We start from the raw sequence: 25290 nt of genomic DNA, 5'->3' as shown, positions 1-25290 counted from the left end.
GAATTAAAAGAAATACATTTTGAAACCATTTTGAATTCAACAAAACATTACAGCTATCCAAAGCACCAAAGTTACTAAAAGAGCTAATATAGTTTTTTTAAACCTTGAAGAAATAGGTTTTTGTGAAAATTTACTAAAACCTACCCAAAAAATTTGTTTTTAACGTTAAATGTCAAAGGACATGTATGGAATTAAATAACTGACTGAGTATTTAAGCTTGTCACATTAAGACACAGAATATGTTAATTTATTAAATGATTGAATCTTGTAACAAGAGTTAAATTAAGACAGTAATATCCCTAAGTAGACATATTACTTGGCACAAGGTACCTGCTACTAATATAGATAAATTAATAAGATTATGACTGAAAGTAATGTACAGAACCTAAAAAGGCTGATTTCAATTATAAAAATGGCTCCTGAAAATTTTAAGGAATTTAAGTTGAATTCATGTGTATAAATTTTGTTTTAATTATTTAATATCAAATAATTGTTTTCTGGAACACAAAAATAAATATAAAAACTAAAATGGTATAACCTCATACAGGCTAATTACAGATAATGTCAACAATATTTTAAAAATTATGTAAAGTGGGTGGAAGAGATAGCAGAGTAGAGATAGTTAAATACTAAGTGCAAAGCAAAGTCTATCCATGCCTTAGGACCTCAGAAGCAATTAGCAGGTATCTGAGGAGGAGAGAATGAGATATGGGCTGAAAACACCGACATGGGTTGAATGTCTATACAAGGATTTCCACTTCTTCTCCCTAATCTTTCTGGTTCAGCATCCAATCTTCTTCTGCCTAAACAGCACACTTGAAATTGCTTCAAGTGGAGAAATTAAAAAAGTTTCTTAATCTGAACTCACAGATAATCTGGAAGTAGTAGAGTCTACTGTACAGACAACAGAGGAATTAAGTGAAAGTCCACAAGCTAAGTGCTGAGATTCTCAGCTTCTCTGTGCTGCTCGACCTTCACGGATGGACAAGTATATACCATTCCCTGTGATCAACCTTAGAGGACCATTAACTGGAGAAACTCACCAGAGTCAGGGAAAAAAAAAAAGATGCACATTGGGAGCCAGCCCCATCTCCAAATAAAACTCACTCATCCTCAATTATCCTAAGTTAGAGCCAACAGTTGATAAGCTCTGGCCATGCCATTGAGCTGCTTCTAATCAGCAACTCTTTGGTGCCTTAAATTTCTTAAATATATATGTACAACAAAGTACTGGCAAACAATTGAGGAGAGATCCTTATATGAAAGAAAGAAGCTAACAATTGTGGGTGGCAAGTTTCGTAGAAAACAGAAACAATATTATGAGGAGCAATTTTTAAAAGATTAGTAATATTGGAAAAATAAGAGGATACTCATCTATCAAATAAGAAACTTCTACAAAAAACAATAAAGAACAAGAGAGAGCTCTTAGAAGCTAAAAAATAGAATAAGTGGAATAAACAATACAAGCTTTAGGCACTGAAGCGGATACAGACAGAGACAAACTATAAAACTCTTAGAAGAAAACATAGAAGGAAGCTTCATGACACTGGATTTGGCAATTATTTCTTAGATATGACTCCAAAAGCACAGGCAACAAAAGTAAAAAATAGGTAAGTTGAGCATCAAAATAAAAAAAAAGAAAACTTCTGCACATCAAAGGACACAATCAACAGAGTGAGAATGCAACCTACAAACTGGGAGAAAATATTTGCAAATTATATGTCTGATAAGGCGAAAATACAAGAATATACATAAAATTTCTAAAAAGAAGAAAAACAACAAAATAACCCAAACAATGCAATTAAAAAATGGGCAAAGAATTTGAATAGACCCTTCTAAGAAGACATACAAATGGCCAACAGCACATGAAAATATTCTCAATATCATGATCATTAGAGAAATACAAACCAAAATTACAATGAGACACCATTTCACGCCCATTAGGGTGGCTACCATAAACAATACATACAGAAAATAATAAATGTTGGTAAGGATGTAGAGAAATTTGAGAGGCACTGTTGAGAATGTAAAATGGTGTGGTCACTATGAAAAACAGTGTGGTGGTTCCTCAAATGATTACCATATCCAGCAATTCCACTCTTAGGTATATTCCCAAAAGCATTGAAAGCAGAGTCTCAAGGAGATAGGTGTATGCCCAAATTCATAGTAGCATTACTCATGATAGCTAAAAGGTTGATGCAACCCAATATCTATTGATGAATGACTGGATAAACAGAATGTGACATATATATATACAATGGAATATCATTCAGTCTTCAACAGGGAAGAAATCTTGACACACATACAAACATGGGTGAAACTTGAGAACATTAACATTATGCCAGATGAAATAAATCAATCACAAAAACAGAAATACTTTATTATTCCACTTATGTGAAGTACCCAGAATAGTCAAAGTTATAGAAACAGAAAGTGGAATGGTGGTTTTCATGGGCTGGGGGGAGGGGAGAATAAGAAGCTTTTAAATGCATGTAGAGTTTTACTTTTGCAAGATGAAAAGAATTCTGGAGATTGGTCATACAATAGTGAAAATGTATTCAATACCACTGTACTGCACACTTAAAAATGGTTAAGATGGCAAATGTTGTATTTTACTACAACTAAACAGTTTTAAAATATTTAAAATAAGGATAAATATATTAAAATAAATGAGAAAAAAATAAAGTACATTAGAGAATAAATTGGGAGAAAGGTAGTGTAATAGAAGATCCACAAAGCAGAGAAAATGAGAAGAGAAAATTATCGAAGAAGTGGTATAAGAAAATTCTCCAGAACTAAATAATTTGACTTCAGGTTGAAGTGGTTTGTGGAGTATGCAGCACAATTCATGTAAAAAAAAAAAAAAAAAAAAAGACCCAGGGCTGGGCATGATGGCTCACGCCTGTAATCTCAACACTTTGGGAGGCCGAGGTGGGTGGATCACCTGAGGTTAAGAGTTTAAGACCAGCCTGGCCAACATGGTGAAACCCCATCTCTACTAAAAATACAAAAAAATTAGCCAGGTGTGGTGACACGTGCCTGTAGTCCCAGCTACTTGGGAGGCTGAGGCAGGAGAATCACTTGAACCTGGGAGGCGGAGGTTTCAGTGAGCCAAGATTATGCCACTGCACTCCAGCCTGGGCAACAGAGTGAGACTCTGTCTCAAACAAAACAAAACAAAATCCATACCAAGGCCACTGATAGTGAAATTTCATAATGCTAAGAATGGAAAGAAGGTCCTAAAAGAGTCACATATAAAAGATCAAGAATCAGAATATCAGAATGTCATTTTTTTTTTTTTTGACAGGATCTGGCTCTGTTGCCCAAGCTGGAGTTCAGTAGCATGATCTTATTTCCCTCCAACCTCAAACTCCTGGGTTCAAGCCATCCTGCTGCCTCAGCCTCCCACGTAGCTGGGACAACAGGCATGCACCGCTATGCCTGACTAATGTTTGTAGGGTTTTTGTTGTTGTTATTTGTTTGTCTGTTTGTTTTTGTAGAGATGGGGTTTCACTGTCTTGCGCAGGCTGCCTCAAACTCCTGTGCTAAAGCAATCCACCTGCTTCGGCCTACCAACATGCTGGGATTACAGGTGTGAGCCACCATGCCCAGCCCTTGATCCTAAATCAAGAGCGATGCTTAAAATTAGAAGACAAGGGATTAAATAAGACCTATAAAATTTTGAGGAAATGACTTCCAAATTGGAATTTTATATCCTGCCAAAATATAAATTAGGTGAGAGAATGGAATGTAGGCATCTTCAAGCATGCAAGTGCTCATAAATTTTACTTCCTGTACATCTTTTCTTAGGAAGTATTGGAAGATGTGCTACACTAAAATTAGGGTTTAAACCATGAAAGAAGAGAGACCAAAAATAGGAAGTCATCAGAGGAGAGAGACAAAAGGAAGTCTAAAGGTACCAGGAGCAAAATTCTCTCAGTTTGCACTGAAGCAAGACAGCAAAGGAGTGCATGGGGTGCTTTCAAAAAAAAAAAAAAAGAACTGGCATTTATAAAATATTTGATGTATTTGACTATGTAGAAAATGATGGATAGAGAGGTTATAATTTTTGTAGTGTTTGGAAAGACCTACTAATGCTTCATATAGTAAAGTGAGCAAAGGAAAAAGTGCAGTAATTTGCTTGTATAAAACCTTGTGTAAGAAATGTTATCATATTTGCTTCAGCAGTAATAATCCTTACAAAACAGGAATGTTGATTCAACCAAAAATTACGAAATGACAAAATCTTGAAGACAGGAGAAAGTGTAGATATGGGATAGTAAGTGAGTTCAGGTGTGCTAAATCTTTATCTCCCATAACAGGAAGTCAAGAGATAACATCTAAATTAACAGATCAAGATATAATAGCATGTAGTCATTCAACAAATATGTCATGGTGTTTGCTATATGCTAGGCATTTTCACAGGTGCTGAGGGAGAAACAAAATATAATAAAATAAATATCTCTGCCCTCATGAAGCCTACTATTTAGAATTATGGAGATATATATCAGAAGAAACAGTTAAATAAAAGTGGGTGACTCTGGAGAAGACTGAAAAATGAGGAGGTGTAGGGCATGCTGGCTATTTTTTATGATTATCTTCTGGATAATCTTTGTCTCTTTAAAACTAATACAATCAATAATTTAAATTTTAAAAAAACCTTCAAAAAATGTTGACAGATATTCATTCTCCTAAATCACCTATTAATCTCTGCTTTCTAATTAACACTAATAGATTTGTTCATCTGTATGTGCTGATGTGCCCTCCAGAGTATCTTATACCATCACATAAACTACCACATTCAACAAATAAAAGCCAAACCAATTAAAGAGGAGTTTTTCAAAGTTCCATTATGATTTGGAACATCAGTTTATGGATACCTTCCATCTCTAAGAATCTATTGTTAAAATTTAGAACTACATTTACAAGCATTATCATATTGCAATGGCTCGAAATTTTATTATAATGTTTGAAAGTTGCATAAGAATTCCTCTAAAAACAATTGTGTATCTATATGGGAAAACAAAATTGGTCTCATCATTTTATATCATACACAAAAATCAGTTCCCAATTAATCGGATTTTATAAAAGTAAAACTATAACATTTTAGAAGATGATTAGAAAAATAGTTTTATGACCTAAAAATAGGGCAAATTTCTTAAACCAGACACAGAAATCTCAATCATATATAATCATAATATGATTTTATATATATGTAATATGATTATATATGATTGAGATTTCTGTATCTGGCTTAAAGAACCAGATTTATATATGAATATATAAATAAATTCAACCACATTAAAAATAAAAAAATTGTTTATACAACGACACAATATTCAGGAGCTCTTAGCAGTCATATGGCAGAATAAGACTTTCCTGTATTTGCCTCCTGCAAAAACATCAATTTGAAAAATAATCCACATAAGAAAATATCTTCATAAGAGCTAAAGAAACTTGGTGAAAGGTTATAGCAACTGAATGTAGCACAGAAATAAGACACATTGAAGGAAGGTAGTAAGGACAGTTTTGCATTACACACATCACTCCCAATCCCAGGCAAAGAGAGATACCCTCTATTTGGGAAAAGGAAAAGGAAGTAAGGACTGGAGTTTGCCTTGGACCTAAACACAGGCTGGACCAGTAAAGCAGTAAAGTAGATCCCTACCAGGCCTAGGGTCCAGGCCCACCCAATAGACCCTGGTGGCTGGCTGGTCCCCATAAACTGAGGCCCCAGGCCCACCCTTGCAGAAGCTGCTACTCTAGGTCTATGCCAGCATCAGTCTAGCCTCTGTGGAACCAGATTTCAGGCTTGTTTCCAAGGACACACATTCTAGACCCAATCCTGCAGACGCAAGTGCCAGGGTTGCCCACCTGCTGATCTAGGCACTAGACCAGCCTGTTCAAGGAATACAGTAACAAACCTGCCTGTGGGCAACCTGCCAGGAATCTCTAGATGATCTGACTGGTGAAGGGCTTTCCCAGACAAGGCCAGTCTGCAAATATTAGAATAATTTACTACTCTTAAGTTTACAGACACCAACCCATGGTTACAAGGATCAAGAACAGTAATGGAAACATGACCCCACCAAAAGAACAAAATAAAGCACCAAAAGCCAGCTCTAATGAAATAGAGATTTATAATCTGCCTGACAAAGAATGTGAAATGATTGTTTTAAGGAAACTCAGTGAACTTCAAAAATAGCAAAACACAATTAAGTGCTATCTGGAAAACAATGAACAAGTAAGGCAAGAAATTTAACAAAGAGGTTGGAATTATTTTAATAAACAGAAATTCTAGAGGTGAAAATTACAATGGAGGAAATGAAATTAAAAATGCAAGAGAAGGTTGACAGCAGAATTAATCAAGCAGACAAGCAAAAGAAAGAAACTGTGAAATTGAAGACAGGCTATTGGAAAATATGCACTCAAAGGAGGAAAAAAGAAAAGGAATGAAAAAGGACTACGTGGTTTATGGGGCAGTATCAAAAGAGCAAATATTTGAGTGATAGGAGTTCACAAAAGACAAGAGAGAGACAAAGGAGTAGAAACTTACTTAAAGAAATAATAGCAGGAAACTTCTCAAATCTGGGGAAAGTTATATATATCCAGGTAGAGGAAGGTAGAAGGTCTTCAAAATCAGATTTAATCCAAATAAGACTATGCACCAAGACATACTGTAATCGAACTGTAAAAAATCAAACACAAAGAGAGGGTTCTGAAAGCAGCAAGAGAAATGAAGCAAATAAGGAGTTACAATTTCTCAGCAAATTTCTTAGTAGACACCTCACAGGCCTGAAGAGAATGGAATAATATATTCAAGGTACTGAAGAAAAATAATACTAAGAAAGAATACTGAACTTAAAAAATATGTCCTTCAAAACTGAAGTGGAGATAAAAACTTCCCAAGCAAACAAAAGCTGAGGGTATTCATCATCACAAGATCTATTTTACAAGAAATACTATAGGGAATTCTTCAAGCTGAAAGAAAAGAATGGTAATCAGTAACATTAAAAAATGAGAGTATAAAACTCACTGGTAAAAGTAAGTACATAGTCAAATTCAGAATACTCGAATACTGTAATGGTGATGTTTAAATCACTTATATCTTTAGTATGAAGGTTAAAATTACTAAAATAATAGTAATTGCAATAATTTGTCAAGGGGTATACAATATAAGAGATTGTAAATTGTTACATCAAAAACATAAACCATAAGAGAGACAGAGTAAAAGTGTAGAGTTTTTGTATGTGATCAAAGTTAAGTTGCTATCAGCTTAGAATATGCTGTTACAGCCATAAGATGTTTTAGGTAAGCCTCATGGTATTCATAAAGTTACAAACTATAGTAGATACACAAAATCAAAGCAAACCACTAAAAACATAACCTAATCACAAAGGAAAACAGAAGAGAAGAAACAAAGGATCTACAAAACAACCAGAAAAACATTAATGAAATAACAGTAGTAACTGCTTACCTACCAATAATCATCTTGAATGTAAATGGATTAGATTCTCCAATCAAAAGGCATAGAGTGGCAGAATGTATTTAAAAAACAAAGACTCAACTATATACTGCCTACAGGAGACTTACTTCACCTTTAAGACACATATAGACTGAAAATAAAAAGATGGGAAAGGATATTCCATGCAAATGTAAGGCAAAAGAGAGCAGGGATAGCTATATTTATATCAAATAAAATAGACTTTAAGTCAAAAATGGTAAAAAAAGAGACAAATAAGGTTATTTCATAATGATAAAGGTGTCAATTTCTTAACAGGATACAATAATTATAAATATGTATGCATCCAACATCAGAGCACCTAAATGTATAAAGCAATATTAATAGATCTAAAGGGGGAGAGAGACTGCAATACAATCATAGTTGGAGTCTTCAGTACTCCTCTTTCATCAAAGGATAGCTCATCCAGACAAAAAATCAAAAGAAAACATAAGACTTAAACTATACTTTAGATCAAATGGACCTAACAGATATATACAGAACATTGCATCTAGCAGCAGTGGAATACACATTCTTCTCAAGCTCACAAGGAACATTCTCCAGGATATTCATATATTAGGCCACAAAGCAAGTCTTAACAAATTAAAGAAGATTGAAATCATATAACTACCTTTTATAACTACAATGGAATGAGTCTAAAAATCAACAACAGGAGGCATTTCAGAAAATTCACAAATACATGGAAACTAAACAATGTGCTTCTGAGCAAGATATTAAGAAGGAAATTTTTAGAATATCTTGAGACAAATGAAAATTGACACAGTAACATATCAAAATTTATAGGATGCAGTAAATGAAGCTCTAAGAGGGAAATTTAAAGAAGAATTTCAAATTTAAAACCTAATGTTACACCTCAGGGAACTAGAAAAAAAGAAAGCAAACTAAACCCAAAATTAGTAGAAGAAAGGAAATAATAAAGCTCAGAACAGAAATAAACAAGTAAAAACAAAAACAAAAACAAAAAAACACTAAGTTGATTTTTGAAAAGATAAACAAAACTGACAAACCTTTTGCTAGACTAATTAAGAAAAAGGAGAAAAGACTCAAACAAAATCAGAAATAAAAAAGGAAGCATTACAAATGATGCTGCAGAAATACAAAGAATCCTAAGAAACTACTATGTATAATTATATGACAACCAATTGGATAACCTAGAAGAAACAAATTTCTAGACATATACAAATTACCAAGACTGAATCATAAAAAATATAAAATCTGAACAGAACGCTGTGAGAAAGGGGATTACATTAGTAATAAAAACTGTGGCTTATGTCTGTAATCCCAGCACTTTGGGAGGCTGAGGCAGGTGGATGACGAGGTCAAGAGATCAAAACCATCCTGGCCAACATGGTGAAATCCCGTCTCTACTAAAAATACAAAAATTAGCTGGGTGTGGTGGCATGCGCTTGTAGCCCCAACTACTCGAGAGGCTGAGGCAGGAGAATCACTTGAACCCAGGAGGCAGAGGTTGCAGTGACCCGAGATGGCGCCACTGCACTCCAGCCTGGCCACAGAGCAAGACTCTATCTGAAAAAAAACCAAAAAACCGTCCCATGTTGGCCAGGTGCAATGCTTATGCCTGTAATTACAGAACTTTGGGAGGCCAAGGTAGGAGGATTGAAGCCAAGAGTTTGAGACTAGCCTAGGCAACATAGCAAGACCCCATTTGTAATTTTTTTTTTTAATTAACCAAGTGTGGTGGTGCATGCCTGTAGTAACAGCTACCTGGGGGAGGGTAAGGCAGGAAGATTGCTTGAGTCCAGGAGTTCAAGGCTGCAGTTAAGTTATGATCATGCCACTGCACTCCAGCCTTGGCAACAGGGAAAGACCCTATATCTTAAAATAAAAAGTCTCCTACCAAAGAAAAGTCCAGGACCTTATGGCTTCACTGCTGAATTCTACCAAACATTTAAAGAATAATTAATACTATCCTTCTAAAACTCTTCCAAAAAATCTGACAAAGAGAAAATACTTTCAAACTAATTATACAGGGCAAGCATTATCCTGATACCAAAGCTGGACAAGGGCACTATAAGAAAATAAACCTTAGGTCAATATCCCTGATGAACATACTTGCAAAAATCCTTAACAAAATACTAGTAAACATAATTCAACAGCACATTAAAAAGATCATTTACCATGATTAAGTGGGATTTTTCCCAGAGATGTAAGCATGGTTTGACATATGCAAATCTACAAGTATGATATACCACATTAAAAGAATAAAAGACAAAAACCATGCAATCATGTGAATAGATGTAAAAACAGCATTTCACAAAATTCAACATCCTTTTATGATAAAAAACCTCTCAACTGACAACTAATATAAAGAATGTACTTCAACACAATAAAGGCCATATATGACAAACTCATAGCTAACATACTCAACAGTGAAAAGTTGAAAGCTTTACTTCTAAGATCAGGAGTAAGACAAGGAAAATAACCACTTCTATTCAACATATCACCTAAAGTCCTAGCTAGAGCAATTAGGCAAAATAAAGAAAAGGCACTCAAATTGGAAAGAAAGAAGCTAAATTTCTCCTCTTTTCAGATAATACAATCATATATAGAACCCCTTAAAACTCCATTAAAAATCCTGTTATATCTAATATATAAACTCAGTAAAGTTTCAGGATACAAAATCGACATACGAAAAACAAAAATAGAAATCAGTAAGATAATTCCATTTACAATAGCTACCAAAACATATTTAGGAATAAATTGAACTAAGGAGGTACCTACATTCTGAATACTATAAAATAAAACATTGATGAAATAAAATAAGACTCAAATAAATGGAAAGATGTCCCATGTTCATGAATTGAAAGAATTCATATTGTTAAAATGGCTGTACTAGCCAAAGCAATGTACAGATTCAATGTAATCTATCAACATTCTGATGAGATTTTTCACAGATACATTAAAAACATCCTAAAATCCACATGAAACCACAAAAGACCCTAAATAGCTAAAGCAAAAGAACAAAGCGGGAGGCATCACACTACCTGACTTCAAAATACACTACAAAGCTATAGTAACCCAAACAGCATGTACCACCATAAAAATAGACCAATGGAACAGAGTAGAGAGTCAAAAATAAATTCAAGCTATTATGGTTGTAAAAGATTGACAAGAACACACAATGGAAGAAAGGAGAGTCTCTTCAGTAAATGATGTTGGGATATCCATTTACAAAAGAGGAAAGTCACCTCATACTATATACAAAAATTAACTCAAAATGATTAAGAACTTAACTGTAAGACCTGAATGTATGCTGAATGTATGCAACTATTAGAAGAAAACATAATGGCTAAGCTCCAAGAACTTGGCCTGGGCAACAAGTTTTAAGAAATAATCCCTAAAGCATATGCAACAATTGCAAACAGACAGAAGGAATTACATCAAACTAATTTTTTTTTTTTTGCACAGCAAAGGAAACAATTATAAGGAGACAATCTATAGAATGGGAGAAAATATTTGTAAATCATACATCTGATAAGAGGTTAATATTCAAAACATATAAGGAACTCAAACAACTCATCAGCAAGGAAACAACCCAATTGAAAATAAGCAAAGAATCTGAACAGGCATTTCTCAGGAGAAGACAGACAAATGGCCAACATACATGTTTTAAAAAATGCTCAACATCACTAATCATCAGAGGAACATAAATTAAGACCACAATGAGATATCACTTCACACCTGTTAAAATGGCTGTTCTCGAGAAGACAAAGATAAGTGTTAGTAAGAATGTGGAAATAAGGGAAACCTTGTATATTGCTGGTGAGAAGGTAGAATGGTGCAGCCACTGTGGAAAACAGTATGGAGGTTGAAAAAAAAAAAAGAAACTAAAAATAGGGTAATCGTGATCCAGCAATCCTACTTCTGAGTGTGTATCCAAAGGAAATGAAATCAGTATGTCAAAGAACAAAGAGATACCTGCCTTCCCATCTTCGTTATAGCATTATTCACAAAGCCAAAATATGAAATCAAACTAATTGTCCATCCACAGATGAATGAATAAGGAAAATATGGTATATATACAAAATAGAATACTATTCAGCCTTTAAAAAGAAGGAAACTTTATCATTTGCAATAACTAGGATAAACCTGGAGGACGTTATGTGAAGTTAAATAAGCCAGACACAGAAAAATAGATACCACATAATCTCACTTACATGTGGAATCTAACACAGTTGAACTCATAGAAGGGGAGAGTAGAATGGTAGTCACCAGGAGCTGGGTGTGGGTGATTGGGAAAATACTGGTCAAAGGATGCAAAGTTTCAGTTAGTAGAGATAAATTCAAGAGATCTGATTTACAACATGGGGCCTATAGTTAATGTATTCTTGAAAATTGCTAAGACGGAAGATTTTAGTGTTCTCACAACAAAAAGTGAAAGGAACGTGAAGTAAGACATAATTAGCTCAATTTAGTTATTCAGCTATATATATATTTCAAAACATCATGTTTTACACTATAAATATATACAATTTTTTGTCAATTAAAAATAAATTTAAAAACAAGATTGAAAAGATAAACTTAGAATATATGAAATACATGTCTAATAAAGAATAAGTCTCCATATTTCACAAAGAATATCTATGAATTGGTAAAACAGGAACATACAACCCAAATGGAAATTAGGCAAAAGACATAAGCAGGCATTGCACACAGCAGCACAAACAGAAATGGCAGTAAATTTATACAAAGATGTTCAGTCACAATAACAATCATTTCAGTGGAAAAGCAAAATGAACTACTTTTTCTTACCAATCTGATTGGCAAAATTTTTAAAAAACCTCTACACACTCCATGTAGCTATAAGGAAACATTCATACAACATGAGTGTAATCTTACCAGGTATATTTAGCGATAATTATTTTAAAATTCCAGTAGAATTTTGTTGACCAAACAATCCCACTACACATACAAATTCGTTCATAGCAGTATTATTTATAATAGCAAAAGATTAAAATCAACCCAAGATTCCATCTATAGAGATTGATAGAAATAAACTATGGTTCATTTACATAATAAAAAATTATGAAGCTTTAAGAATGAACAGACTCTTTAGGTATAGATTGAAATTATCTCCAGCATATATTAAGTATTTTTAAGATTATTTAATTTTAAGTAGAAAAAAAGGAAGTTGTGAAATATTGTGTGTGTGTTTCTTTGCATTTACATTAAAAAATCCTGAAAGTCTCCTACAGAGGGCAGAATGGTGAAAATGGGATGGAGAGATACATAAAAGGAGGCAAAATATCTTTACATTTGTTTTACATTGGAAGGCTAAGCATCCTACTGATCAAGGTCATTGTCAAGGTCTGATTTTTCAAATTCCAAAAATTGCAACCTCAGGCATCTATGGGTTAATATATCAATAAATTATGCATTTATAATAAACAATAAAATACAATTTTATACCCACCACATTAGCAAACACCATACAGTACCAAATGCTGTCATAAAGAAAACTCTTGGTGTTGACAGGTGTGGGTATTACTACACCCATTTGGAAAATGGTTTGGCATTTTATGGTAAGGTCAAGCAGGTGAGTGAATGCCCTATTAACTAGACTCCTAGATTCATATCCTACAACAGGGTTTCCTAATATGATATCCAATGAAGCTCATAGTTAAATTTCACAAATCCATTAACGTGGATGGTTAGAAAGACATTACATGTTTGACTGACACTCAGCATTTTTTTTTCAATTACCAATATGTCAATACAAGCAAGTAGTCACAATGTTGAGAGCAATAACTGTGACCCTATCTACAAAATGTCACAATATTTCACATTATATTATAGTTGTTGCAAATATCTTACAAGAATATGTAAGCTGATTACTCCTTTGAAATTACAGCAAGTATTAGACCTACTGCTGTATTTCATGTGGTCATATCTCCCCGTCTACAGATACTCCTGTGACCTATATAGCTAGGTAACTATAGCAACTATGCTTAGTAGTCATTCAACCACCAAATAGTGAAGTTGTATGTTCTCTCACAGTGCTAATTATGTTCCTTATCAATAATTCTCAGTTAATTAATATGGAGAAAACGATGAGTTGTTTTCAACGTGTTAGAGTTTTAAAAAATTGTTAAGGGGAGCCATAGCACGTATAGGGTTACGAACCCTGAAACTAAAGAAACTCTTGTACCTGTTTCAAGGGACATTTGAGGAAAATCATAGTACCACTGCTTACAATAGTAAGAAACAAGAAGCAATAATAGTAGGTAAGAGTATTTCTTACAATAGCAAGAAGCAAGAAGCAACTAATATAGCCACTAACACTGTGATAGATTAAAAACCATTTGTAGCATAATATTATACAATAAATACCATTGGTTAGTGAAATGAACCGGACATGAAACAAAAGGGAGGAATCTCACAAACAAGATGTTATGTTATAATTGGCAAAATGAGAAAAGTCTGAAGTTGTTTAATACCCAAATCTGAGTGGCAGACAGAAAATACAACCAAGAAGAAACACATGGGACTTCTATAGCAGATGACGATTCCATTTTCTAACTTAGGTGATAGATACAGAAGATATTTATTTTAACACTATTCTTTGTACTGTTCAGATCCTTGTTATACATTCTTTTGTATGTATAGTATGTTTCACAATGTAAGGAAAAAATCTTGTATCATTAAGAGTTGGGCCAACAGTAAGAGTAACATAGTCACCTGAGATGTAGCTTTTGTTATTTGACTCAAGTCTGTCTGGCTATGTGTTGCAGTTTCATCAGTTTCACTGACGGAAGATAAATCAGATCCTGGACGTATTCCTTTCTTAATTAAAGAGCGCACAAAATGCCTAAAAGGAAAACAAAACCCCAAACTTCTGTTATTTTGATTTTCTGTTTAAAGTTATTAATAAATAACTGCATTTTTGTCAACAATAGAAAGTTCTGATTGTGTTCTATTTGTCATTCTTATTCTTTTACTACCAGTAATGTCTTTTACCTCATGTTAAAACATTGAATGACTTTCTATGCTACTAAAGATATTGTATATTAGTCAACAAATTGATGTAAAAATTCTAGAACACTATTTGTTTTAAGGCTTTGATGGTCATCTTTGGATTTTGATGATCAAAACAGAAATTTGATATGTGGAATTGATTTAATTAAATATCAGAGTGATGTATCAGTGAAACAGAACTAAGAGTCAGAAATTTAATTATGAGTCTTGAGCACTTAAGTTTATAACTGTGACATTCATACCAGCTACCCAAGCATATAGTCTTCCTTTCAAATAATTGGTTGATATGACTCAAAATTGCCCTTGCCATCGCTAGAATTGTATAGGTTTGTAAAGACATTTTTGTAGCATATGTATTTTTTAAGTAAGTGTGTTTCAAAGATAAAATTAAATTCCATGTATATAGACTTCATCAACTTGGATATTTTTTCCAGTTAGTGTTCTGTAAAAATTCACTCGTAACTAAACTTCTCTGATTTACACAAAACTGCCACTAGAGGGTAGCACAAACTTGGTTGTGAGTCTCCAATTCTACCAGACATGGCCAGGAGCCAAGAATGGGTAAACCTGGAGTGTTGCTACAAAGACAGTGTTCCTACGATAGAAAGTTGTGATAGCAGTCACTTTCAAAGGCTCACTAAAAAACAGGCTTGCTCTTATGTTGACCTGAGACAGCAAAGCAGGACAAGGGGCATATCTATCACGTAGGATGAAATGCCATTCACATATCTCTGATTTGGCTCTGTCAGAGATGAATATGTAAATGAACTAATAACAGATTCAAGCAGTGAATAGATTAGTCGAATCTAATCAGGTGATGAAGCCACCTGTATCTGGGTATTAGAATTTCATGTACTTTAATCAAGTAATACAGCTGAAAGAAGATAAAAGGGAAACGTAAGTAACTCAGGGAATTTAGGTTATGAAACTAACCCATTTGGGGTCCCTATTGGCATAGAGATTCTAAAAGGCTGGCTATGACTATTCAAATTATACGAAAATTTGTCCTTGAGGTCTGCAGTTCTATTTCTTACAACCCACAAAATCTCTGATATGCAAACTCAACTAGCTGAGAGATAAACAAAAATTATTTTGAATAACAAAATCATCATCTTAGTGAGTGTGGTGGTTAATTGGCACCTAAGTGCCATCTTGACTGGCTTGAGGGCTGCCTAGGTGACTAGTAAAACATCATTTCTTGGTGTGTCTGTGAAAGTGCTTCCAGAGGAGATTGGTGTGTGAGTCGGTGGATTGACAGAAGATCCACCCTCAATGTAGATGGGTGCCATCAAATTACGTGGAGACCTGGGCAGAAGAAAATGGCAGAGGAAAGGTGAATTCACTTTCTGTCCTGGAACTGGGATGCCCTTCTTCTCCCACCCTTAGACATCAGAAGTCCAGGGCTTCTGCCCTTCGGACTCTGGGACTTGCACCAACAATTCCCTGGGTTCTCGTACCTTTGTCTTCAGACTGAGAGTTACACCATCAGCTTCCTGGGCTCTGAGGCCTTTAGATTTGGACTGAACCACACGCTACTGACCTCCCTGGTTCCCCAGCTTGCAGACAGCTTATCTTGAGTCTTCTCAGCTTCCATAACCAGTGAGCCGATTCCTTTAATGAACCTCCTGTCATATATCTATATTTGTATCTTTATCTATATCTATGTCGATGTCTATATTCCACATTCATTCAGTCTCTCTGGAGAACCCTGACTAAAACAGTGGGTAGCTTAAGCATAATATTAATCAGAAATCATGAAGCACTAACATTTTTATGTGAAGTTTAGAAAAATTCTTTGTGTGACTAAATGTTTGTGTTCCTCCAAAATTCGTACGTTGAAACCTGATCACCAATGTGATGGTATTTGGAGGTTGAGGGTAGAGCCCTCATGACTGGCATTACAATCCTTACAAAAGAGACCACAGAGAGAGATCTTTTGCCCTTTCCACCCTGTGAGGCTATAGAGGAAAAGGAAGCCATCTATGAAAGTGAGCCCACACCAGACACCAAATCTGCCAGTGCCTTGATCTTGGACTTCCAGTCTTCAGAACTGTGAGAAATAAATTTCCGTTGTTTATAAGCCGCCCAGTCTATGGTATTTTTGTTATAGCAGCCCAAACAGACCAAGATACTATGTGTGAGTTTTTATAATATATGAAATAATTTAGCATGTTATATAATCTACAAATTAGGCCTTTAAATATATAGCTTAATATTTAATTTCAGCTATATGCTTAAGTTAAAAGGCATTGGAAAATTTTGGTTTGTAAACACAGAAAGTATGCATAGGAAAAATTAAATGTCTACAAAAACATGATTTTGATTATTTGACTTTTTGTAATGATTTAAATACTTGTGAAGACTTTTTTTGCTATCATTTTTGCCTTTTAAAATGCTTGAAGAGAAAACAAACTAGTAAAGTTGTAAATGCAATGTAAAATATTTAAATAAATCTAGCTAATTTATTTTAAGTGTTTATAGAGATTACTACATTGATTTATTAGAAATTACAACACAAATTTTATGCTGGGCATGGTGGAACATGTCTGTAGTCCCAACTACTCGGGAGACTGAGGCAAGAGGCACCACTTGAACTCAGGAGTTTGAGACCAGCGGGGTAACAGAGCAAGACCCCATCTCAAAAAACAAAACAAAACAAAACCCCAAAAGTTTGAGGAAAAAACTAGATTTATTAATTTGCAACAATAACAAAATTTTAAAACGAAAGTAGCAGGAAATTTTTTTTCTGGTTATAAAGCTGTCCTGCATGGCTTGACACTGCCAATTGCCAATATTTGTCTGGTAGTACTGTGCAGTGCTCCTTCCCTACCCACTTTTCAATGTTCAGTTGTCGATACATAGAACTGACAAAGCCTTAAAGGTAAAATATTTGAAGAGTATCTCTAGTATTATAAACTTAAATAGAATAAATAAAAGTGTAAATTAACTGCTTGTGATGTAAAGAGTATCTAAAAGTAGGAAAACACAATGAACACGGTACAGATCTAAATTTTGACTGCTTTTCTCTTATCAGCTTATATTCCTATCATAGATTATAGTCTATCCAAGAGAAGGCTAAAACCATATTTAATGGCCATTATATGTGTGACCGATGGCACAGACCATTCAATAATTTTAATAAAGTTTTATTGAAGCTTAAAATACATGTTTAAATGTTCTTAAACGATGAATGTACACTTGCTGAAATATCACAAAGTAAACATGGTCATATCACCATTATTCAGATCAAGCGTTTTTCATGTTATTAGCAATCCACAAACCCTGCCAGAGGCATGTCCCAATCATGGCCAAGACTCCTCACCACAGATAATCACATTGGTTGCGTCCAACACCATATATTGCTTTTTAAAATTTTTCATTTCTTACTGTATATTAATAGGATAACTGAAAACTAACCATGTAATTTGTGTACCAGACTTCTTTGGTCTAAATTTTGTGAGCGTATGTGCGATTCATCCATATTGCTTTGTATAGCAGTCTTTATTTCACTTTTATTGCATTATATTATTGCATTATATTTGTCTTTGGTTTTACTATGATGTGTCTAGCTGCAGTTTTCTTTGTGTTTATATTACTTAGTCTTTTTAGGACTTCCTGAATCTTGACTTAAACTTTTCCCTTTAGGGATTCTTTTGGCCATTAAGATTTGATTTTTTAATTATTTCCAAATCTCTTTATCTTCTACTTCTGAGAACCACTGGCAAGTACATTGGTGATGTTCAATGTGTCTCATAGGTCTTAACTGTACTTTTTTTTTCGCATTTTTTTGTCTCCATGCTTTAGTCTGGATATTATCTTCTAATCTATTTTCAACTTTGCTTATTCTCCTTTAGTCTGTGTCTAATGTGTTCTTAAGCACATCTATTGAGTTCTGGGTCTTAGTCATTATACTCCTTGCTTCTAGAATTTCTATTTTATTTTTTAAACCATTTTACATACTTTCTTTTTTATATTTTTACCACTCCATTGAAGGATAATTGAAGTACAATTAACTGCACAAATTCAAAGTGTAAATTTGCTAGTCTTTGATATATGTGTATAGCCATGTATTAGGCACTTATTGATGCGTTAAAAATTACCACAATTTTAATGACAACCATCATACCCTGCACTCATATCATCCAATACACCAGTTATTGCTATTTGTAAAGCTCATGGTCACTTCTGATTCAGTGAAAACTTCAGACCCAACTTCACAGTCTTTCTTTCTATCCCTATGGTCACGTTCAAATATTAGTGAATTTGGGTTCCTCTTCCTCCTCCTTCCCCCTTTCTCTTCATTGTTCTTCATTGTCTTTTCTGTTGTATTTAGTCTTTTTTTTTTCCCTAAGAGTGACACACCCGTTTTTCCATGTTTCTATGACAATCATTTAATCTTGTAATTTAATTAGCTGGTAATAACTGAAAATATTCATCAGTGCTAATGATTAAAGTAGGTAATGATTAAAGATGCTTTTTTGTTGTTCTGAAACAGTAGCCAAATCTGTAAAGCCAGACAGATTTTCCCATCAGCATAATTACTAGAAACAAGAAAAAAAATTAGAGTAGTTCTAAATGTGAAATACACCAAGCCTCTCTGGCTCTCTTCTGTCTCCAGGCAATATCTCAACTTCTTATCACCACCTTTAATCTCTCACCAGCTTGCACTCTTATATTGTCTACTCCTTTTAGGAACATAATTTGAGCAGCTGTGACATCTCACCAAAGCAGTAAAACAGACAATGTGAAAGATAAAAGTGAGGGCATTTTTCAATAGTATCTTTGTTTTACATATAATATTTTCATATCACTTTATTTTTGCAGTCAGAGTTTTCATTGATTAATAAACTTTTCCTCACAAAAACAGTGCCCTTGCTAGTTAATCCTCTGTGTCCCTTCAATCCTTTATTTAAATATCCTTGGGATAAGGGGGCTCATTTAATTTATTTTTTTAAGTTTTATGATGGTAAAGAACATTTGAAGTAGGCCTTATTTCAACCAATTCAAAATTTATCTTAAAATAAGTATTTCTGGCTGGACACTGTGGCTCACACCTGTAATCCCAGCACATTGGGAGGCCAAGGCGGGTGGATCATTTGAGGTCAGGAGATAGAGACCAGCCTGGCCAACATGGTTAAACCCCATCTTGACAAAAAATACAAAAATTAGCTGGGTGTGGTGGCACACACCTGTAATCCCAGCTACTTGGGAGGCTGATGCAGGAGAATCTTGAACCTGGGAGGCAGAGGTTGCAGTGAGCCAAGATTGCTCTACTGCACTCTAGCCTGGGCAGCAGAGCAGACTCCATCTCGGGAAAAAAAAAAAAAAATATTTCTTACTATAAAAGGGAACTTAAGAAATACTGCTTTTGAATAATCACTGCAATGACACAAATTTTAGTATATTTGTCATCAAAGCATACATTTTTATTAAATAAAATTTATTTAAAAGGTTGAAATGCTTTAACTATCATATTAGGACAATTACATTCAACTGGTCTTCTCAATAGGGCAAAGAAAATGCCACTTAGTTATGTTGTATTATATAAATGGATGAGCTTTTCATTTTAATCTATGAATAGTAATATAGGTTAAAACAATAAAAACTAAAAATAATATAATAATACTGTTATAGTAAAATGCTATAATTATGGACAGGTCACTTGTTCCTTTTAATATTTAGAAATAACTTATGCAATGATGAAAATGTTCACTTAGAACATTTCACTACAGAGAACGTAAAGTGTTGCTAATGCAACTAAGGAAATTAATTTTTAATTTTATATAATATTAATTAACCTAAAAAATTTTACATAGCCACATGTGCCTAGTGCCTACCATACAGGAAAGAACATAATTTTAAATACTGAATAACTTAGGTGCTTCAAAATATTTTCAATTCAATTAATATTTACTTAATACCTATGATTTCCAAGTTACTATGTTAAATATCTAATTGTTACAATGTAGATACAAAGCCCATATGCTAACCGTTAATGTCTTTATTATAAGTATATACAAGCCAATGTTAACTAATTCAAAAAATTTGGTGGTTACTCATTACACCCAGAAAATTAGAAACAAATTTGGAGAAGGGAAGGCTATTGGAAGCAGACAATATTAAGAACTGATAAAGACATCATTAGTACTATGAAAGCAAAATTAAAACTACAACTAAGCCAATCACTGAAACAAAGCCCTGGAAAAGCCAGTAGTCTCAGGTCATTGAATGTTAGGGTCATTGTTCCTCAAAGTCCTTGAGGTCCCTCTGTTAGAAGACAGTATAGTAATAATGCTAAGTATGATTCATCCAGGAAGCAAGGAAGCCTTTGAGTATGCTCTGCTTAAGAAGGAAAGACATTATTTAATATATTAATAATGTGTATATTACAAGTGGTTAATATAGTCCAAATTTTGACTAAATTAATGACACTGTTGATAACATTGCCTTGCATTTCTATTATATTGCAGTATCAGTTAGGACAGTTTGTGTCCAAGTGACAGAAGGCTAATTCATAGTAGCTTTAATAAGAATAGAAATTCCATTGGCTTTTGTAACTGAAATGTCCAGTGGGACTGGAAAATAACTTACATAGTATTCTTTTACACATCTAGAAACCTAAAAATAAGAGAACGGAGTGGTGCATATATAATTGTTGTCAAGTATTTGAAGATTTTTCATGTAGATAGGGAATAAAAAAAGCTGCAATGTATTATTTTAGGAGCTTTATATATTATTCCTTTTAGGGGAAGAACTGGATTAATTTCCAAAACACATCGACAGAACACACTACTTGCTAGATGAAGGGGAAGGAAGGTGCTATGGTCTGAAGGTGTGTATACACTTCCCCCATCAAATTTATATGTTGAGATCCTGAACCCTGAAATAATGGTATTAAGAGGTGAGGCCTTTGGGAGGTGACTCAGCCAGCATGCATGGCATTAGTGTCCTTGTAAAAGGCACCCCAGAGGGCTCATTCACCCCTTCCACTAGGTGAGTACACAGTGAGAAGATGCCATGCATGAGGAAGCAGATCCTTGCCAGAAATTGATTCTGTTGGCATGCAGTTCTTGGACTTCCCAGCCTCTAGAAGCAGGAGAGATAAATTTTTTGTTGTTTACAAGCCACAAGTCTATGGTATTTTGTTATAGCAGCCCAAACAGGCTAAGACAGAAAATGGATGCTAACAAGTGGGATTGCTGCTATAATAACTACCTAAAAGTGTGGAAGCAGCTTTGGAACTGGGTAATAAAGGCTGGAAGAGTTTTGAGGTACATGCTAAAGAAAGCCTACATTGCCATGAATGGACCTTTAAAGATGATTCTGGAAAGGGCCCAAAAAGGAAAGAGGAGAGCTAAAGAGAAAGCCTCAATCTTCTTAGAAAATACATACGTGTCTGTGAACTGAATTCTGGTAGAAATATGGATAGTAAAGGCCATTTTGATGAGGTCTGAAATGGAAATGAGGAACACGTTATTGGGCCATGGAGGAAAAGCCACCCTTGTTAGGCAAAGACTTTGGCTGAATTTTCTGTGTTCCAGTGTTTTGCAGAAGGTGGAACTTGTGAGCGGTGAAATTAAATATTGGATTGAGGAAATTTCTAAGCAAAGTGTTGAAAGCGTGGCATGGCTTCTCTTGACTCCTTATAGTAAAATGCTAGAAAAAAGAAATAGATTTGGACAATTCTCAGCCTATCCATTTTGGGAAAAATGAGAAAGCCTATTGGAAAGAGAACAAGGAAGATGTGGAAACCACTTCCACACTTTCAGATATTTGTTACAGCCGCACCCTACTTCTCTGTACCAAAGTCCGTATTTGTTTGCTTGGGCTGCCATAACAAAATACCACAGGCTAGGTGGCTTCCATAGGAGAAATCTATTTTCTCACATTTCCGGAGACCGGAAGTCTGAGACCAGTCAGGATGGGTGCCAGCAGGGTTTGTTTCTTATGAAGACTCTCCTTCCTGCCTGCCAACAGCTGCCTTCTCTGTGTGCTCACGTAGCCTTTCCACTGTGTATGTGCCTGGAGAGAGAGAGAGAGAGAGAGAGACTGAGAGAGAGAGAGAACTCTCTGCTGTCTCTCCTCACAAGGTCACTAATCCTCTCAGATCAGTACCCCTACTCATTTCACCTTAATTGCTTTCTTAGAGGCCTTACCTCCAAATGCAGCCACACTGGCAAGTCAGAACTTTAACATATGAATTTGGTGGGCATACAAACATTCAGCTCATAACACACACAAGAAATTAGTAAAAACTATTTGTTAATTAAGTGGATTAATGTGACTACAAGCTATAAAAGGTCAAGAAAATGTCCTTTTAAAGTTTTTACATGTATTTGGCCTTATTTTAAAATTACTATTCTTCAAAATGCTCCCATTTGGTGTTATCTTTAACCAGACACATCACAAAATATTTAGTAACAAGGCACATTTGTGAGGAAGAATGTTATGTACTTACGTTTCTGTTGGAATTGTAAATGGAGTCATTCTATAATTCAAAAATGGACTTGAAATCTCAAGGAACTGTTCAGGCTTCTTTACTATTAACTCTAAAAAGTAGCAGTTAGAAAGTATGATGTACATTTAAAAAAGTCTTTCAGGATTGCATACAGAATTTAACATTTAATACAGTACTGGCCAGATTAACTATTTACTCAGCGAATTTCAATAGTGTGAAATAGGAATGTAAAACCATACATAAAGCTTTTATTGAAAGAGTCTATAGATCTTTCCAGTATTCAATTTCTTGTGTCTACTCTTCGATTTCTTTCCAGATTATGTGAAACAAGTCTCAACGGAGAAAGTTAGCAATGTCTTATAGAATTATTACTTGGTATTTGCTGCTATTTCAAGTACAGGAATGAGTTTCTATAAAAGTCTTTTACTAAAAAAAAAGTTCCCTTAGTTAACCTCTGTAACACAATTGCTTAGGATATAAGGAGGAAATGTGAACTAACATATGAATATGGCAGTGGAAGAACAAAAACTGTAGCAAAGGTCATGAGGTAAAAAGAAAGCAGCAGATCAGGAGAGGATTTGTGGATATTCCTAAAGGAGTCTGAGGCTGATCTAGAAGAAAGAAATTCTCAATGAATAAAGGACACAGCACGTGCATTACTATGGTGAACAATGAAATTAAACATTAGGGGTGATTATTAGGAAAAAGAAAAGAGACTAGGACATGGAATACATAAATTTTCTTTGACTGTTCTGTGCCCATTTTCTGTTAATTTTTAATTTAGAAAGACAATTATGTGAAGAGCCTCTAGGTAGGACACTGACATTACAGCATCTTACCAATTGTTATATTTTTAACCCCAGTTTATAAAAGAGTGTTTACTTACATAGAATTACACAGCAATCAGTAGCAAAATCAGAAATTACCTACATGTTCACTATTTTTCCTTTCATTCAACTATTCCTTGATGCCCTGAATGAATAATTGTTTTAAGAAGCTCTGCAAATTTAAACAAAATATGACATTTTAAAATAAAGGATTTTGTTTTCCTTTCAAGTGTCAAATGGATGCTGGTCTTTGGTTCAAAAAACAATAAAAGAGAAGATAGAAGGAAGGGAGGGAAGGAGACAAGGAAGGAAGGAGGGACAGAGAGAGGGATGGAGGGAGGAAGAAGGAAGGAAGGAAAAAGCAAACAAACAAAAAACTGGGAAGTTTTTGTAACCCTAAAAGCAGTGCACTTTGCTACAAACTACTTTTCTATCACACTAAAAATAACTGCCATAACTCAAAGAATGACCTTGATATATGTGGTCAAGTCAGATATTAAACAAACTTCTTAGCTTCTGAGATGTGAAGAATTAATCCTTTAAAGACATAAAATTTTGGCATAAAATTAAACATAGGCTTTAGAAGCAATGTTGGGTGATTTACCTTGACATATATCTTTCACCACAAATGAAACTGTTAGACTTTCATACATTAATTAGAAGGATTTGAAGATGATGCGATACATACCTTGAGCTTCATCTGTTATAACAGTTTCCTTTTTTTGACGAATGAGTTTCCAGGGAGGTACAGGAGGTGGTTTTGGTGGTGCTACCAGAGGACAAGACCTACTTCTAGTCACCAGCACAGGATGGCTACAGATGTGGGAAAGCCCATATTCTCTAAGTTTCTCAGCAGAATCTGCCTAAAACATGGAAAGTAGATTGAAAAGCCTTATCCTCCGTTTAAAACAATGCCTTTTCCAATATAAAAATACTATCGCCAACAGAGCAATATGGTGGTAGTAAGAAAAAAAATCACCCAATATCTCTACCTCTATTAATATAAGCATTATCATTTGTATTTCTTTCCATCTTTTAAATTTTCTGGAGCCCTGTTTCTTTATTTACAAAATGAGAGATTGGAACTAGAATACACTTTTCAGTTCTAAAAGCTTAAGGTTGAATGAGATTGCACAAAATCTTAGCACACAAGTTAGTCCAAAATTAATCAGCCAGTATTTTTACACGTTAATGCTTTAACACTAGTGCTTAACATGTAAATTTAAAAAAACTAGCCATTGCTACCTAATTTTTTTGAAGGCTCCTTTCTTGAGTGTGTTCAGTGGTTAAGTGGCTGTCTTGTCTACACTTTACCCCTCTTCCTCTAACAACGTGTTCCTCCAGAGAAGATACCCATGATTACACATGATTACAATCAAGGAGTTGCCCAGGCAGATACTTCTCATATTCTAATGCTAGATCTCCTGAAGCCTGTCTGCTTTGGAATAATTCAGAATAATAGCTAAGTAGAACTTATGTTACTGATT

At 34.5% G+C, this 25290-nt stretch overlaps 1 protein-coding gene across 2 annotated transcripts in view; it reads right to left on the bottom strand.

The window, feature by feature from the left end:
• The window catches only part of ADGB (androglobin), a 198346-nt gene that overhangs the window by 98437 nt on the left and 74619 nt on the right, over positions 1-25290 (bottom strand). For both annotated transcript variants that reach the window (XM_030809809.1, XM_003255848.2), the window contains exons 11-13: positions 24492-24666; positions 22977-23067; positions 14222-14351 (exon numbers count right to left, since the gene is read on the bottom strand). In XM_030809809.1, coding sequence (XP_030665669.1) covers positions 14222-14351; positions 22977-23067; positions 24492-24666 — 396 coding nt within the window. The remainder of the gene's footprint in view (positions 1-14221; positions 14352-22976; positions 23068-24491; positions 24667-25290) is intronic.

The sequence above is a fragment of the Nomascus leucogenys genome, chromosome 3 (genome assembly GCF_006542625.1).
Source record: "Nomascus leucogenys isolate Asia chromosome 3, Asia_NLE_v1, whole genome shotgun sequence".
NCBI lineage: Eukaryota > Metazoa > Chordata > Mammalia > Primates > Hylobatidae > Nomascus > Nomascus leucogenys.
The sequence above is the reverse complement of the archived record's forward strand: the minus strand, read 5'-3'. Positions and strand labels throughout refer to the sequence as shown.